The following is a 17,874-nucleotide window of genomic DNA, read 5'->3' as shown; positions in this document are numbered from 1 at the left end:
CATGTCAGCCTGTCTCTGCACCCTTGAGCTGCCCTATGCCCACTAGAAAACTAAGTTTTGCTACTCCCCCTTCCAAAGTATGAAGTCAGAATAAGTTAATTTGTTTTCATTTGGGGGATAGCGAGATTAAGTTTTATCAAGGCTGCTCTGAAGTTTGAGTTGGCTCCAAATGCTGTCCTTGTCTCCACCTCTGCTGTGGAGGGCAGAAGTATGGAGCATTGCCAAGAGCAGCCCTGCGGAGAAGGACTTGGGGGTGCTGGTCGATGAGAAAATGAACATGAGCTGGCTTCAGTGTGCGCTTGCAGCCCAGAAAGCCAGCCATATCCTGGGATGCATCAAAAGGAGTGTGACCAGCAGGTTGAAAGAGGTGATCCTGCTGAAGCACTGGAATGGGTTGCCCAGGGAGGTTGTGAATGCTCCATCCCTGGCAGTGTTCACGGCCAGGTTGGACGAGACCCTGGCTGGCACGGTTTAGTGTGCGGTGTCCCTGCCCACGGCAGGGGGGTTGGAACTTGATGATCTTAAGGTCCCTTCCAACCCTAACTATTCTTATGATTCTATGAGGCACACCCCTGATATACCGAATTGCTGCTATAACTACATGCAGCTCTGGTTACCACCACCCCCCAAGTTCTCTTACCGATTCTGTGGAATAATATTTTCCCCTGGATCAGTTGGGTGGGAATAGGTTTAAAGTCATATTTTGATCTCTACTATATGCCGTAGTCTTGTTCCAGTTATACAACAACTGAGACAGAAAATGTGCCATTGTCTGTACAGTAATGAAACACTGAACACATGGAAATCTGATTAGTGTTTCATGGACTGTAGCTGTCATTTCATTTGCTCTGGAATTCCTTTCATATGGCCATGGCAAAGGTTTAAGGGTGAGTTTCTTGACACTTTGAATGCATTAGCTGTTCCTCAGACAAAAGCCTGTCAACCATACTGAAGCATCTAAAGGGATGTATTTATTTCTGAGGGTAATATTTTAAATAAAACTAGTGTTATTAATCTTGGTCTTGAGAGAGAAAAGCACTGTACTAGAATTTTGTGGGGTTTTATTTCCTGATGAATGTTAGGCTAGTGGGTCTGGTTTTTGTAAGTTTCTCTTTTTCTGCTTCTGGTTTTTGTTTTTCCCCATTCTAAAAAAGGCTGCCCATTTCTCAACTGTGATTTTTCAGAAATTGATGTATTTTGGAATTAATTTTTCCATGTATAAATATACACAATATGGTATTAATTTACCATAATTGTAAACTGTGTAGTTAATGTATTTTCGTGAGTGAATATAAAAGTGCGATCTGTGTATTTCTTATATAATAGAAAACCAAACTGAGAAGTTACTGTTCTTGTTTTCTCCCTACTCCTGGTCATGTTTGTCGTTCTTGTCTGTTTTTTGTTGAACCAGTCATTCTGGGCTTTTTGGGACAAAGTTACTAAAGCTGCCTGTTTTCACATCAAATTAGCAGTTAAGAGATATCCTTTTGTATCTAGTGTAAGCATTTGACATAGGTAAGAGCTGAAGGAGGGCAGTATCAGAGTTATTTAAGGAACTGAAGGAGGGCAGTATCAGTGTTATTTACCAGAGAATTCTTGAAGTACGCTTAAGACATTGGTGGGCTTACAGGAAAGCATGGGTAGTTTTTAAATGTAAATTCATATAAATATGTCATACTGGTTCCTGTTTTGTTCCATTTGTGCTTTTTGTCTTGGAAATTCAAAGTAATAGAGTACCAATTGTTTGCCTACACGTAATCCAAAGTAGTTACTACATTGTACTGTCCGGTTTCTGCAGCGAGAAACATTAAGTATTCTTGTAAATAATGAAAAAGGATCATTAAGTTAAGAGGTTTGCTAATGATCAAAAGCCAATAAATTTGAAAAAATGGTAAAATCAGGCATACTTGCTAACAACAACAAATGAAGAAAATAGTTTCCAATATCTGAACAGAATCTGTATCATTGGAACAAAGTGGAAGCAAAGAAGTAACACAAAAAAAATTGGTGTTTCATACTGGACTTTTTAAAAATCATATGTAAATCTGTTTTGTAGTTGGACCTGAAAGTTTTTACCATAGGAATTCTTCTTGAAGAGTTTCCTTCACAGGTTTGATGGTTATGAATTACAGTGGCAGATCTGCAATTCCGCTACGCAAAATGTCAACATTATTCATATTGATATCCAAAGGTGTTTGTCCCATACTTCATTTACATGGGTTAAACTCTGTTGGGAGAATGCTTTTAATGGATAATGATCTTCTGGCATTGTGCAGATATCTTCAGTAACTGTTCTGGCAGGAACCAAGAAGGGTGAGACATTTCTGCTTTAACAGTACTCATAAAGAGTTTTTTAGTTGGTGCCTTTATATCTATGGTCCCTTGTATCCAAGTCAGAATGAACTGCAAATCTTTCAGTGTAGTATAATTTCTGGTATTTCAGTGACTATTGGAAAAGCATTTTACCTGTCTTATTCGGTGATTAATTGTTGCATTTTTCGTTTAACTAACTGTCACTCATAAAAAGTCATATGTCTTTTCAGAGTTATCTGTTCATAGAACATGAACATTTTTACAAGAAAAGTAATTTCCTTGCAGTGTTGCGTTTTTTCCCCCATAGTTCTTCCGTTTTTATTTTGGCACTTTCATCTGTGTTCACCAGTTTCCTTACATTGTTTTTCTGTCAAGGCCTGCAATTGCTCAGTTAAATTTGTGTGAGATTTGTCTATAGCTATTTTGAATCCATGAAGAGATCCTGTCTCTCTCATAAACTAATGTATGTTTCTATCTTTCACACAAAGCCATATTATATAAAATAGTGACACAGAAACTCACTTCTGTGCTTTTAGTTTGGTCTTGTGAATTCTGATCTGGTAAATAGGAGGAAAACCTAGAATTTATGCTGTCTGAATAAAGTAATAATACGAAGTTCATAAACACAATATGTGTTATCTCACTTACTTGCATTTCTGGGTTTTAAGTTGCTTTATAAATCAATTCAATGTTTAGATTTGCATTAAATGAAAATATTTACAGAATGTCCACTTATATTTCTGAAACATAGGTGCCACAGTAAGTAGAAGTGCCATCTGCAGGGTTTTGTTTTCAGGCAGTAATTTTCAACTTCAGGCATAGCAGATCTGTTGTCTAGCTTTGTAAATTTTAGATGGCTGCTAAAGCTGGATCCAAGAGCTTTGGATGGTAGGAGGCAAACTTAAAGCTTCTCTATTGTCACAGGCATTTGAGGGTGTAAAGATACCAGATTTGTGGTTTTGGAAATTATGCTACTGTGATGTGTGAGCAACTGTGGTTCTCTTTTCTCATGTCTTCTGTGAAAGTGACTGCCAAATACATTCTTTAGTGTCATGTTGTTAGCAAAAATTACAAAACAGTAATTAAAACTTTTCTAAGATGAAAAAGGAGAATGAATAAAAGCTGCGTATTTTTTTCAGTGTTCTAGAGCCAATTCTGTAAGTCCTTAATCAATGATGAAACACAGAACAGAACAGATACGTGCTTTGAAAAGAAGGTCCACAGAGAGATTTGTATTTAATTTCTTCCCCATATCCAACTATTCTTCTTCAAAAAAATGTCAGGTTTATAGTCTTCAGAGAGAGAGACTTTTCTCTGAAGTTGCACATATATGACTAAAATCAAAATGGGACTGTGCAAGCCAAGCCATGATTCACAAGAAAGTTACCTGTCAAGGGAGTGCTTATAGCTGAGGCAGGAGCCCCTTGCACTTCCCCAGATTGTTTGGCAAACCCTGTAGCCAACAGAAGTGCTAAACCAACAGTGGTGTAGTGGCTTTTAGCTGACCTAGTTGTAAGAATTACGAGTTGCTCATAATTCCTGGAGATTTAATATCAAGTTAATTCAGAATTGCTGTAACACCTTAACTAGTGACTCATTGTCACTTCTAATGTAACTGGTTTTATATTCTGTCATCCATTCTTCCCGACAAGATAACCTGAAACCCCCTCAACGCAGTAGCTTTCATGTGCAATCCAAAGCATTTTGTTCCTTGCAGAACTATTTTTTTTTTTTATACGGCGTGTAGAATATAAGATGTAAATCATGTTTTCCTCTCATATAATTAGGATTAAGTCTCAACTGAAGAAAAACGTCTACATTGATTTTTCTTTGCATGTGATTCTCTTTACAACTCAGAACTTACGACATATTCCTTAGGGTCCCTTGGAGTTTATTCATGTGTAGAGGAAAATTGTTTAATAGCCAATAGCTATTCTCCCAAAATAGGCTAAATAGATTAACAAAAAGGCAGGGGGAACAGTGCCCCCAAATAAGGTCATCTGTCACAGTGATTAGGGCACAGAAGTAATCCTTTTCAAAGAGGTAGAAGGTAGAACAAATTATTACAAGCATCTGAACTAATTTTGGTAAAGTAAACACTGGTGTGAAATCAGTCCTGTCCTTACTGCATTCAAACAAAAGTAGATGCATTTCAGGCTGGATTTAATAAAATGCTGTCTGTTTCTAATGTGGTTTGGCTAGCCAGTGAAAACCATAGGATTTTGACCTGTTTGAAAGGTTCTAGTGGACAATACAAAGTGTTTATCCAGCTGGGCATGTTGTGACAGAAACAGGCATAAACACTGCTTGCAAATTTATTTCAAACAATTTTTTATTTGGCCAGAGTTTTGAGTCTTGATGTAATCATGTGTCCTGAACATTGTCTCTAATTGGCCTGTAAATAATTATTTCCATCATTTTCTGAGCAAAACTGAGAAGAAGTCCTAGTAGACCAGGCACCTTTTCTGTATTGCTTTTCTGCTGATTTTGCCTTTATTTAATAGACCGTGTTGTTTTCTTGAGCACTTCAAAATATTTCACATCACTTGCCCTCAGAACTGACCCAGTGACCTGAGAATCAAGAAAATGTCATGTTAGTGACTACTAATTAGTGGACCCAGAGAGGATCTTCTCCTGGCCTTTCAACCTTCCGGAGGCAGCAACAAAAGCTGTCACATGTATCATACAAAGAAAACAAGCATTTGCCCTGTTTGGGAGTTTGTTCTGGTTTTTTTTCCCCTATGGTGTAGGTGGTAGCACAAGCTCTTTTGAGGCTGTAGATGAATATGTTAGGAGCAAATAAACCAACAGTAGATCATCTGCATTTATTTCTCCTTTTCCATGCTTAACCTGCTTCTGTTCATACTTAACCTACTTCTGTTACCCAGTTCTTACTGAACATGTGTGTGCAAGTAACATTAATCTCTGTTTTATTGCTTATAATTTTCAGGTCTTTAAAATAGAGGTCCTTATGAGCGGAAGGAAACATTTTGTGGAGAAGAGGTATAGTGAATTCCATGCACTTCATAAAAAGGTAGTAATTTTCTTTTTAAGATGTAACTTTGTTTTGCCTTGGTTGTGATGTTTTCCTTTCTCAAAATTTGTTACTATATATGGTTTATCGTAAATACATCTTGTGATTCCTGTATCTGGAAATGAGTTCCCAACTAACTTGGTTTCTTCTTTTTGTGGAGGGGAGTGATGTCTTCTCACATGTTACTAGCTCACCATTTTATTACTGTTTACATGTCGCATTGCTAAAATGCTGTCTGTAGTATGTGGTTTTTTTTTTTCTTGTAATGTCACAAAATAAGACACATTCCTATATCAAATAAATATGTTACTTGGTTTGATTCATTTAGGCAAATAACTTGTTAGTTCTTTAAATTATGTTGCTAACCTGCTATATATAAAGCTGAAAAAACAACTCATACACACCAGAAACTAGACATGAAAAAGACTGAGTAGAGCATCTCACTCTGCTGTTCTTCATATAATGAATGTGTTATAAGATACAAGATATCTGATAACTTTGTCTCCTGAATCATTGCAATAATGTGTAAGGAGGAACTTAGCACTTTCAAGTCTGGTTATCCACTAATTGTTCAGCTGAAATGTTAATGGAGGCCAAGTGTTGTGAAGGAAAATTGTGGAAAAGAATTACAGCCTATTGCCAGAGGTGGCCTGCAATGAAGAGCTTCAGTCCTTCATTCCTAGGACCTGGGTCAGCCAGACATCTTTTGGTTTATAGCTCTCAGTAGCAGTGGGGTTGTGCACACTCAACTGCTTTTGACTGATACTGCTTGCCTTAATTATGGAAAAGCTTCTCTGCAAGTGACAGATGAATGATCTCATTCAGGGAAGAAACATTATACTGGTGGAAGACAGGATGGCTTTACCAGCCATATATGGGTTATGGGTATAAGCAAGCTCATGTCAACAAAAGGCAACTATTAAACCATCAGTTTGGTGGCCCTCAAAAGTCCAAAGGTATATTTTGCTTATCTGAACTGTAATTAAGATGTGCAAGTATTTCTTGTCTTTTTGCTTCTTGGCCCGGTTAATGTATCAGCTGCCACTTTTTAATATTTCCTTGTTTATTGTTTTAATTCAGATGTGTCTCAGATGTTTTCCCCTTGTATTTACATTGAATATGATACCTCACGAGCAACAGTGTCAAAATCAGTGGTACAGCTTGCCCACCCGCAAGCCTTGCAATACACGTGTGCTTTATTTTACATTTGAGACTAATGCTGCAATTGAAAGTGAAGCCGGTGAGCAGAGATTATACAACTAAGTTAGGAAGCATTTTGAGAGGAAAATCAGGATTTATATGCTTAAAATGCACCCTGCCCATGATTAGAATAGAATGTTTTCAGTTGCCAGGGACCTACAAGGATCATATAGTCCAACTGTCTGACCCCTTCAGGGCTGACCAAAAGTTAACACATGTTATAAAGGGCGTATGAGTCCAAATCAGTCTAAAACACTGATACACTGATATATCAACTACCTCTCCAGGAAGCCTGTTCCTCTGTTTCACCACCCTCTCATTAAAGAAGTGCTGCCTAATGTCCAGTCTGAACCTTCCCCAACGCAGCTTTGAGCCATCCCCACATGTCCTGGCACTGGGTACTAGGGGTCAGAGCTCAGCACCTCCCTCTCCACTTCCCTCCTCAGGAAGCTGTGGAGAGCAGTGAGGTTGCCCCTTAGCCTCCTTGTCTCCAAACAAGCCCAGAGCCCCCAGCCACTCCTCACAGGACATGCCTTCCATCCCCTTCACCAGTTTTGTTGCCTTTCTCTGGACGCATTCAAGGACCACATCCTTCAGCTGTGGGGAAAGAGCTGCACACATTACTCAAGGTGAGGCTGCACCATCACTGAATCAGAACTTGGCTATTGGATTAAAAAGTTATTGAAGGATGAACAAGGAGACTGGATATATTGTGTGGCTCCATAAGTTTACCCTTCACAATGAAAATGTCTAAAAATAAAACTTCATATATTTTTTTACATATTTTTATGTAAAAAATAAAATTGGGGAATTAAAATTGCAGGAGCAATTGGAACTGGAATGGAGTATTTCTCCCCCCCACACACTTTATGATGGCAGGCAGTGTAAATTATAAACGATGAGCTATAAAGCACAAGGTGAGAAACAAGGAGTGTTTGTGTTTGTATAGCACATGTTAAATGTTAAAGCATTTAAAAAGTCTTAAATAAGTTTGTCAATCTCCCCACATGGAAAAAGCATTTCTTTCTTGTATTACTGTGAGTGATAAGACATGATCTAGTTTTCAAGGCCAGGTTGGACAACGCCTTGAGCAACCTGGTCTAGTGGAAGGTGGCCCTGCACATGGCAGGGGGGTGGAACTGGATGAGCTTTAAAGTCTCTTCCAACCCAAACATTCTGTGATTCTGTGAATACAGCAGGATAATCACCTATTTTGATGAGTTGGCCGTGCTGTGTGTGATGCGCTCCAGAATGGGGTTTGCCCTCTTGGCTGTCAGGGCACACTGCTGACTGACACTGAGCTGCTGTCAACCAGCTCCCCAGATCCCTTCCTGCAAGGCTGCTCCACAACTGCTCCTCTCCCAGTTTATACTTGTACCCGTTATTACTCCATTCCAGGTGCAGATTCTGGCATTCAGACTTGTTAAATTTCATCCCATGAATCATTGCTGAGGACTCAAATTTGACTAGATCCCACTGTAAGACCTGTTGTCCCTCGAGAGTCAACAGCACCTCCCAGTTTGCCATCATCAGCAAACTTGCTAATGGTGAATTCCAATCCTGCATCCAGATCATTGATAAAAATACTGAAGAGAACTGTTCCCAGAATTGAGCCCTGGAGAACACTGCTGGTGATCAGCTGTCAGCCAGATGTAGCCCCATTTGGTACAAATCTTTGAGCTCTTCACTTCAGCTGGTTCTTCACCCAATATATTGTAAACCTGCTCATTTCACAGCTAGACAACTTGTCCAGAAGGATGCTGTGAGGGGACAGTATCAAAAACCTAACTAATACCAGAAAAGCTACATAGACTGCCTTCCTTTCATCTGCCAGGTCGATGACCTTATCAGAGTTGGGCTCGTTCAGCCTGAAGAAAAGACTCTGGGGAGACCTTATAGGAGCCTTCCAGTACCTTAAGGGGGCCTGCAAGAAGGAGGACTTTTTACAAGAGCATGTAGTGACAGGAAAAGGGGGAATGGCTTTAAGCTGACAGAGGGGAAAGTTAAATTAGACATTAGGAAGAAATTCTTCCCTGTGAGGGTGGTGAGACACTGGCACAGGTTGCTCAGGGAAGCTGTGGCTGCCCCATCCCTGGCAGTGTTCAAGGCCAGGCTGGATGGGGCTTGGAGCATCCTGGTCCATCAGGCCGCAGGGACTTGTGAGCATTCAGCTGCTACAGCTGGTCCCTTATAATTTCAGCATTCACAAATGGAAAGTCACTCTTCCCATGCTTGTGGTCTTCCAACTCCAGGGACTGGGCAGCCCAAGGTCTGTCAGTATTCATAAAGACTGAGGCAAAAAAAAAAAAAAAAAAAAAAAAAGGTATTGAATGCTTCTGCTTTTTCTTTTTCTTCTTCCCTTTGAAGTCTCATTTCACTGTAATTTCTGGAGTTGCGCAGTTACTCCACATGGAAGTCACAAATGATTGCAGTCTCACTCTCAGATTTGTCTCCTTGTACCCTGATTCCATTGCAGTAGCTTCCTTTGCGGATTTCTCCTTAAAACACTAGAAAAAAACATAAATGATGTTCACTTTATCTCCAGAAACAGCAGCAAAATAAACAGCAAAATAAACAAACTTGAAAACCAGTTATTCTAACTAGACACTTTGCACCGCTCTTCAGTTTGTTCCATCTTACTCTTCATCTGCTTGTTGTCTGTTTATATTACTCTGCAAACTTGATAGTGACTTTTCTTTATTTGTTCCTTGTCCCGGGCAAAGCACCCAGTGTATTTTGCAACAATATACCTCTTTTCTTAAGTCTTACTGTGTGAAGCTGGAGTAAAATTTCAGTAAACATATTTGAACAGCTCATGCTCTGAACCTTTTTTAGTGCTTTCAGTGTTACAGAAATACTGGAAAAAGCATGTTGTATTAATACAGTATGTGATTTCACCCTTCTCTGTTTTGTGTTAGAGCAGAAAATCTCAATGCTCTTAAAAAAGTAAGGTGTGTATTTGAACAGTTTTTATTGGAGAAGAATATTTTGCACTTGTATCTAGATTGTTCTTTGTGAACAATTTGTTCACATCTCATGACACTATTTATAATCAGGTCCAAATACCAGTTTGTTTTCAGCATGCTAATAAAGTATTTATTTTTTGTTCCTGTCTTATTAATTTAAAATGTAAGTTTCACTCCAAACTGCTGTGAGTACATGGTAGTTGGAAAGGTATCTTTGGACTTGCTGCATGTTCAAGATATCCTTAGTGCTGGAGATACCTGTAGTGAGCTGGAGAAACAAAGCTTCCGTAGAGAACAGCCATGATAGCAAATGGGAATAAAGGCTGAAGGGGAGATTTTACCTTTCGCCAGGGAAGGACGTGCTCATCTGGCATTGTTTTAAGGAAGGAGGACTCCAATGCTCATTTAAGAGATTACTTATTCATCGGAATGCCAATTAAAGTTTTTATTTTTATTTTTATTTTTTTTAAAACAAAGCCATTTCCAAGAACACAGGTGAATATTTCTCCTTCCTGGGTTCAACATTCTTTACATTCCAGTTGTGTAAAAAAAAATAAAGCCCCGCTTCTTCTGCTATCTGGCTGTAGTGGAAAAGGTTTAAAATCTTTCCAAGACTACACCAGGACTACAGATTCTTTCCTTGACTATCCACTGCTGTTGTTTTTTTGAAATAGTTTTGCATAGACTTTTACGCTTTGCACTGGTTATGAAAGGCAAACTGGGCCTTTCAACCTGTGCACCATTCACATTACAATATTATATTGAAGTCTGATCAAAAGTTTTAGTATTCTCTTATGGAGAGCTTTTTAGAAAGAATTAAATTCTTTCTATATGTATAGAATAGTTAAAAATACAACCATTTATTGCTTAATTATTTTTTATACTCTTCTTCCTTTACATTTTTTAATATTGGTAGTTCTTTTTAAGCACCAGAATGCTAGAAGGTGACAGCATTACAGCTGCAGATTTCATGTCAGTGAAATCTCTGAAAATCTTAAGCTCTTTGTATCCTGTCTTGCAAGTTACTTATAATTTTAGAATAATTAGTGTACATTATAAATCATATTGACTTCACAGCTGGACAGATAATTCTTTACTTGGTAATTTGTGCCATCGTTTAGTCTTGCAGGAAACAGAGACTACAGTATGTCAAATAGGCATTAGGTCAGTGTTACGGACCTAATGTATAACACAGTATGAAGATTTCATAGAATCACAGAATCATAGAATAGTTAGGGTTGGAAAGGACCTTAAGATCATCTAGTTCCAACCCCCCTGCCATGGGCAGGGATACCTTACACTAAACCATGTCACCCAAGGACTCGTCCAACCTGGCCTTGAACCCTGCCAGGGATTGAGCATTCACAGCTTCCCTTGGCAACCCATTCCAGTGCCTCACCACCCTAACAGTAAAGAACTTCTTCCTTAAATCCAATCTAAACTTCCGCTGTTTAATTTTTAACCCATTACCCCTTGTCCTATCACTACAGGCCCTAGTGAAGAGTCCCTCTCCAGCATCCCTGCAGGCCCCCTTCAGATACTGGAAGGCTGCTATGAGGTCTCCATGCAGCCTTCTCTTCTCCAGGCTGAACAGCCCCAACTTCCTCAGCCTGTCTTCATAACGGGAGGTGCTCCAGTCCCCTGATCATCTTCATGGGTTTTTTTGTAGGCACAGGTCTAAAGAAATACAGCTAACGCATACATAGAGTTGCTTAATATTCTTTGACATTGTAGTAATTATTTGTTGCAATATATTATTTCAAGCATAAGAAAGGGGGCTTATTTACTTCTACATCTGTAGAACCCATACTTTATACCTATACATAGTACCTGTACTTGCATATTTATGCAAATGGGGCTTGGATGCTTTATGTCAGAGGACCACAGAGCACAAAATGATTGTTAATCATCATCTGGTGGCACCAGCCACAGACCATTTACCCTGAAAGCAGCTAGGCTTTGGTGGACACTTGTTTTGTTTCAGATTTGTCTCCTCTTATCTGGAGCGTTCTGCTTATTTGTTACTCCCGTGCAGGTGCTGTCATAGTTCGCAACAGCTGTGACCATAGTTTCTTCAACATTCTCAACCAAATTAGATGAAAAAATGGGGTTCATTTTCTGGCTTTAAGATCAGGCAGTAAAAGTACATGGATTTGGGGTTTTGCTTTGGTGGGTTGTTTTCTCACTTCATGTTTAATTGTAATTTAGCACTGTTAAGAAATAAGCAAGTGGCAAAATGTTTCCAGAGCAATTGAGGTTTCCTTGCAGTAGCTTTGTTACTTGTGATTGTAGAGACATTGATATGTTGGCACTGCTTTTTCCTATAGTGACATCTCAGCAAGCTCAAAAATGAAATGTAAATTCTCAGTCTCCCATGGGCATGCATGTCAAAGTCAATTTTTAGTTTCTTTCCATGCATTCTTTGCCTCAGATTTACTCAGGCAATATCCAACAGAAAGAATGTCTAATGTCACCTTCTATTAAAATGCAATGAAGTCTATTTCAGTTATCATTTTTGAGCTGTAGTTTTAAGAAAAACATTAATATTTTTGTGTTTCGAAAAAATATGTTGCTCCAGCAAGCGGATTCTTAGTGTTCTCAGAATGCATGTTTGTGTCCATCTGTATTCATAGACACGTTTCTGTATGTATCTATAAAACTTTCCTATGCAAATCTTTAGAGGAATAATTATGGAGAATTACTGGAAATACATTCAGTGGCAATCTTTCTATTTCTCAGTATAAGATATTAAACACAACTGTCGATCTGTTGGTGCAATTTGAGAACATGGATATTTTTCTCTCTTGATTGCCAGCTCTCCAAAGAAATGGTTAGCTCTCCTGTCTGTACTTCTTCCACCTGTTCATCGTTCCCTAAATCCAGAGTTTCATATTGTCACCATTTTTTGTCAGTGGACTTAGCAAAGTAATACCTAGGTATGCCGCAGTGACATTGTGAGGTATCATCCCCGGTTGACTAATGGGGAGTTCATTTCAAGTATTCTCATGTAGCTGTTGTTTTAATGCAGTTAGTCACACCAAACTGTTAGTAGGGCTCCCCTTCACCATCCAGGGCAGCATGGAGATTTGTCATGGCAACATGTAGGTATGAAGTCTTCTGTTACTTCAGTGAGCTGATGGTGAGTACTTTCATTGCTGTGCTGTTGTACTTTATGCATTATTATTTTACCTGTTCTGCTTCATCTCTAGCAGAAATCTTTTGTTTACTCTTATACTTTCTTTCTTGTCTGCATTTCTTTTCATTTGCAGCTCAAAAAATTCATGAGAACTCCAGAGATGCCTTCAAAGCATGTGAGAAACTGGGTCCCCAAAGTCCTGGAGCAGCGACGGCAAGGCTTGGAGTTATACTTGCAGGTGAGTCTCCTCTCAGCACTGTGAAAGTAAAATCAACATCCATTTTCAAAGTGGTGGTGTCCAAAACATTTGAAGGTATGAAGTGGGATGTTTTTCTGACAGGCAATTTTAGAGGTGGGAAATGGATACAGCAATGATGATTAGCCAGCCTAGCAGCTAGAAATCCAGACAGGCATTTTTGTCCCAAATTCATGCAAAAGCTGCTGACTGACTTTAGTGTACTTACTAGTACCTTGTTTTCCTGTGCCTAAAATGGGGAAAATAATGTTATTGTTCTGACTGTACCAATCAAAAGTGTTGCAGAAGAGGCTTTATTTAACTTAGCTCTATTTAGACAGAGTAGGGAAGTATCAGCTCATCAAATTTATATCTCTCTATTGTCATACCTGTATCTGAATTGTTCATCTAGTTGACATAGGCACCTGTCATCCTGTATTCATCTCAGTTTGTTTGCAAACTTGCATTTAAAGTCCCAGATTCTACCTATTTGGGTTCTGATTTTCCTACAGACTGTAAAAGGATTCTTCAGGAATGACTTAGACATACAGACATCTAAATATACCAGCGATAAGTAACAGCCTTTTCTAATAAATGGAATTTCTACTCTCACCATGGTTGCTTTAAAAATCCCCTATGGTGTAGTTTCACAGCTATTTCTTTGGTGACAAAGTCAGATTAAGGTGGTCCCCTAGACATGTTCCTAGTTTACTGGACATTCAGCTGTACTAATGCAAGTGCTGTTTTATTGAGAGGGATCATAGAGATTACCTTAATCAGAAAATAATTTTTGGAGGAAGACTGAGAATATTCTATTTTTACTCGTATCTGAGTAGGAAAAATAGTAAAAGTTTCATAGATCTGATTTATGACATCATCCACAATTGCAGTGGCACATACGGAAGAATGGTGAAATGTAACACAATGGACAGTGAGTTTCATTCATAGAAAATGGATGGTAGCCTGCACTGCTCAGGAACGCCCCTGATTTTCAAAGAAGGTTTGTGAAAGAAAACCGTTTAAGGAAGAGAGTATTGGGACAGAATTACTTCTGGCATTAAAGTTTTAAAAGTAATTTGGAAATAAGGAGGAAAACACAGCTCAGATTTTGTTCTGAGACACAGGGAGCAATTCAGGCAACATAGTTTATTTTGTATTTTTAAATATTTAATTAGTATTGTTAAATGCAAAAATTTAATCATTTTTTCCTTCTTCCTCTGGGGTATTTATGGCATCTTTGACATCTAAAAATTATATCTATTGTGTGAGTGAAAAAACATTGCTGTTGGAGAGACTTTGGTTTTGAAAAGGAATAGGGCCTTTTTGGTTTTGATGGCTGTCAGCATAGCTTTCTCCATCATCAGTATGTTTTTCTGTTACAGCTGTTTTCTGTGATTTTTTTTTTTTTTCCTGATTTTCATACAACTGTGTTTTGGAGCATATTGCCACTAAGGCATGGATTTCTGTTATGAGATTGATTTTCTTAAAAAGATACAGGGGTAAATCAGTTAGCACTTTATAATTGCCGGTAAACTTTAAAAGAACATCTCCCCCTACTGGAAGAGTCGATCAACTCTTGGCCTTTTACAGTCTGGTACATTCAGTTAACTTTTTCCTCTTCTATCACCATTGGCTAGCATAGAAACATGCAGTGTTTTTTGTTGGAAGGGATTGATGGACATCATTTGATTAAAACATGACAAGCCTCTAAGCTATATCTATACTCATGTACGTGCTAAATTAAAAGAACAAAAGTCATTGAATTCTTGGCAAAGTCACTAATTTCTGCTAACAGAAAGCAGAACTAATCATCAGTGAAATTTTGACTTGTAAGATAATAAAGAACATGATTTCAGGCAGAAGTTCACACTTGATAGTGCCTAGCATTTTCTAAGACACAATGTAGAAACATGGTACAATTTCAGAAGACATGATCATTTTTTAACATAACAATATGTATATAAAGTATTGCAAACATATTTTCAGGTGATACTAATGAGAGTTGATCTGTAAGAGCAGTTTGGCTACTACCATCACTAGTCAGTTGTGGTACTAGAGGCCAGCCATTTGTGCTACTTGTAAACTATTATGGAGTCACAGTAGTCACTTTTTCAAAAAAACAGTCAGAATGTCATGGAGAGGTTAAGCATTTGCACGGATGTTACACTGAGATATTTTTTTCTTATGTAATATGCATTCATTTCTCATAATTGCACTTTGCACCTTGAAAATCTGTACAGGCAAGAAGTAGCATGCCACAAAGATTGTAGTCAAATACAGAGCTGTGTCTGACATGGTCTAATCATACTGGGTTCTTAATTTATTTTTGATAAAGTAGTCTCCTATAGTTAAATGTAGACAAAAATTATATGAAATTAGAATAGTAAAATCAGTCTGCATCAAGTAATAAAGACAGCAGGGAACTCCCCTGTTTGAGCTGCAGGGTGCTGCAGTTGCAAGTACCTTGTTAGCTCTTTGTGACTTTTTCATGATGAATTCTTCCTCTTAAATCCTTATAGCACAGGTGGTGTGTTTCTTGGAGTGGAAAGACAGGAGCTCAGAAACATTTAATTATGTCTTTCTGAGGAATACCAAAATTGTGAATAAGTAAAATATTAAATTATGAGATAAAAATAGTAATTTTCTTGAATTTATCGGTATACACTGCTGTGTCATCAGACAGCTTACTTCTGTTCTCAAAAAGTTGAGTGGGAAATTTTTGTGTCGTAATAGACCAGTTTTCATTGAATTGTGAAAGAATGATTTAGCTATATTATTTTTAAGTTACTTTCATGTTTTACAAGTTTGACCAGAATTTACAACTTTTGGTTTTAATACTGTGAAACAGTTGACTAGTAAACGCTAATATGCGTAGTAATTCAACTTTACATATAACAATAATAATGAGCCCTTGTGCATACTGAGAACAATCAACTGACAAGAAGAAAGGTGATTATGTTTAATTTATTAATGAGGAAACAGATGCAAAGATAAGTGAATGTCAGAGTGCAGCCCGAAACATTCAAGCAGATTAGTATGAAGCAGTAAACTATTGCTTCTCTGCTGATCTGTGGTAGGTGTTTCTGTCCATGATCTTAACCGATAGGACAGAGGGCTTGAGCTGGTTTAGTCTTTGCTAAATAAAAAAATGCCTATTACTGACAGTGGAAGCGGACTAAGCCAGTTCTCATTACCTTGTGGTGGCTATCAACTAAGAGTTAATGAATCAACTGGTGTGTGTTATAAATCCTAACTTAATAGTTACTTACTTGAATATCTGAGCTTGTAGCTTGTAATACAGCAGAGATCCAGGTGATTTTGATTTAAAATTTGTAAAATATGTATCAATCACTGGATTATACTATTGCTGACAAAAATATTATTGATAGTAGTATTAGCCTGCAGCAAGATTTAAACTTAGCTATGACTTTTTTGTAGATACAAAATATGTATTATCAATATGTTTCCTGTAGAGTTTGGTGTTAAGAAGAAGTGGAAGATACAGATTTGAGGGAGCTGGTTGTGTAGGGAGGAGCCCTTAATTTGAGAAGGGCTGCCAGCAGGGCTGCACTGAAGGTCTGTGATTCCTGATAGTATGTTTGTGAGCCTGGAGAAATATATTTGCTTGAAAGTACAAGAAGATGAAGGTAAGTGTGGAAAATGATAGGACAGAATGTCAATCAGCATTGTAGCTTCTTGGTGGCAGTTATTTGAGTTTTGTTTTGTTGGTTTTTTTTAATCCACTGTCTAATCTTGTATCACAAAGCAATACAGAAATATAGTCTGCTCTGGAAGCATATTTAAAGGAGGCATAGATCACTTGAAATGCTCCCACTTGCACAATTATTATTGTGTATGAGTTCAGTAAGTCGTCTTGTGAACGGGCCAACTGAAGAGGTAGATGGGGTTTCATTTTGGACATTGAAGATGTTGGGATTCCTAAGGGCAGGACTGAAGGACGTTATCTAAATGGTTATCAAAGCAGCTGCGTTGTCAATCTGATCAGTATTTGTTAATAGATTTTATATAATGTACTCTTGGAGGAGGAGTTTTTATGGAGCATATTTCCAGTGAATTGATAATGGGGTAGAATTTGATCTAGCCACCTGCTCTCTACTGATTTGGAGTTAGGTCATATCCTTGTCCCAGTAAGCTGACACTGGATGTTATTGTCATCCAGTCTCTCTGCCCCAAGGACTTGCCCTTTGACAGATCTGGCTTTTATTAAAGTTCAATGGAATAGATATTTTCTAACCCCCTTGGGCAAAAGAAATCTCATCATTTGCTGATATCATCAGTCCAACAAAGTAACAGGCATCATTAACAGAATTCACTGTGAAGTGGCACCCATACCTCAGCATGACACTGTGTAGCTGCTACTAGTTGTCACAGAAATGTTTTGGGTATGGAGAAAGACTTTGGAAGAGGCACATCTTTTTGATGAGTTTCGGGATACTAACTCGTTTCTTCTGGTCCTCGTGACCTGAAGAAATTCTTCTTGTGACTGGCAAGATTCTAATATAAAACAGAGGGCTGTAAACCTTCTGAACTGCTCTGCATGTATGTAAGGTCTGTATGCACATATGTCTCTAACCAGAGTTAATATGTATAGCTAAATATTTCTGTCTTAGCTGTGGTCAAGAAAACATATTTGGCTTTTATTTACTCTTGAACTTTTTACAAAGAGAACAGTCCTGATTGCTGGAGATAAGGTTGGTTAAAGTGCTGCTTGGCTGTGAGATTTGAAGATTTTATGAACTTCAGCATTCCAGCAGTTTCAGGAATCCAAATCTTAAAAATGAGTTATGGAGTTTATGGAACTGGACTAGAGATTTGTTTTCCATTTAAGGAAATAATCTGAATATTTGAGAAGCACTTTGTCCTATATTTCATTATTCTTGAAAATGCAGTTGTCTTTAAAAATCTTTTAACTACCTATCTTTCCTGAAAAATATAAATAAACCCATACATGTTACGATTTTGCTCTTAA

At 38.1% G+C, this 17,874-nt stretch overlaps 1 protein-coding gene across 5 annotated transcripts in view; it reads left to right on the top strand.

Annotated features, from left to right (window-relative positions):
- The window catches only part of SNX24 (sorting nexin 24), a 92,396-nt gene that overhangs the window by 41,288 nt on the left and 33,234 nt on the right, over positions 1-17,874 (top strand). For 3 of the 5 annotated variants that reach the window (XM_062604508.1, XM_062604509.1, XM_062604511.1), the window contains 2 exons: positions 5,264-5,347; positions 12,783-12,887. In XM_062604508.1, the coding sequence (XP_062460492.1) occupies positions 5,264-5,347; positions 12,783-12,887 (189 nt within the window). Of the gene's footprint in view, positions 1-4,869; positions 4,992-5,263; positions 5,348-12,782; positions 12,888-17,874 lie in introns of those variants that run through there. The other 2 variants (XM_062604510.1, XM_062604512.1) reach the window with 2 other exon arrangements.

Source organism: Pezoporus occidentalis, unplaced genomic scaffold, assembly GCF_034315485.1.
Source record: "Pezoporus occidentalis ecotype Australia unplaced genomic scaffold, CSIRO_AGI_Poc_V1 ctg86, whole genome shotgun sequence".
NCBI classification, from domain to species: domain Eukaryota; kingdom Metazoa; phylum Chordata; class Aves; order Psittaciformes; family Psittacidae; genus Pezoporus; species Pezoporus occidentalis.
The sequence above is the reverse complement of the archived record's forward strand: the minus strand, read 5'-3'. Positions and strand labels throughout refer to the sequence as shown.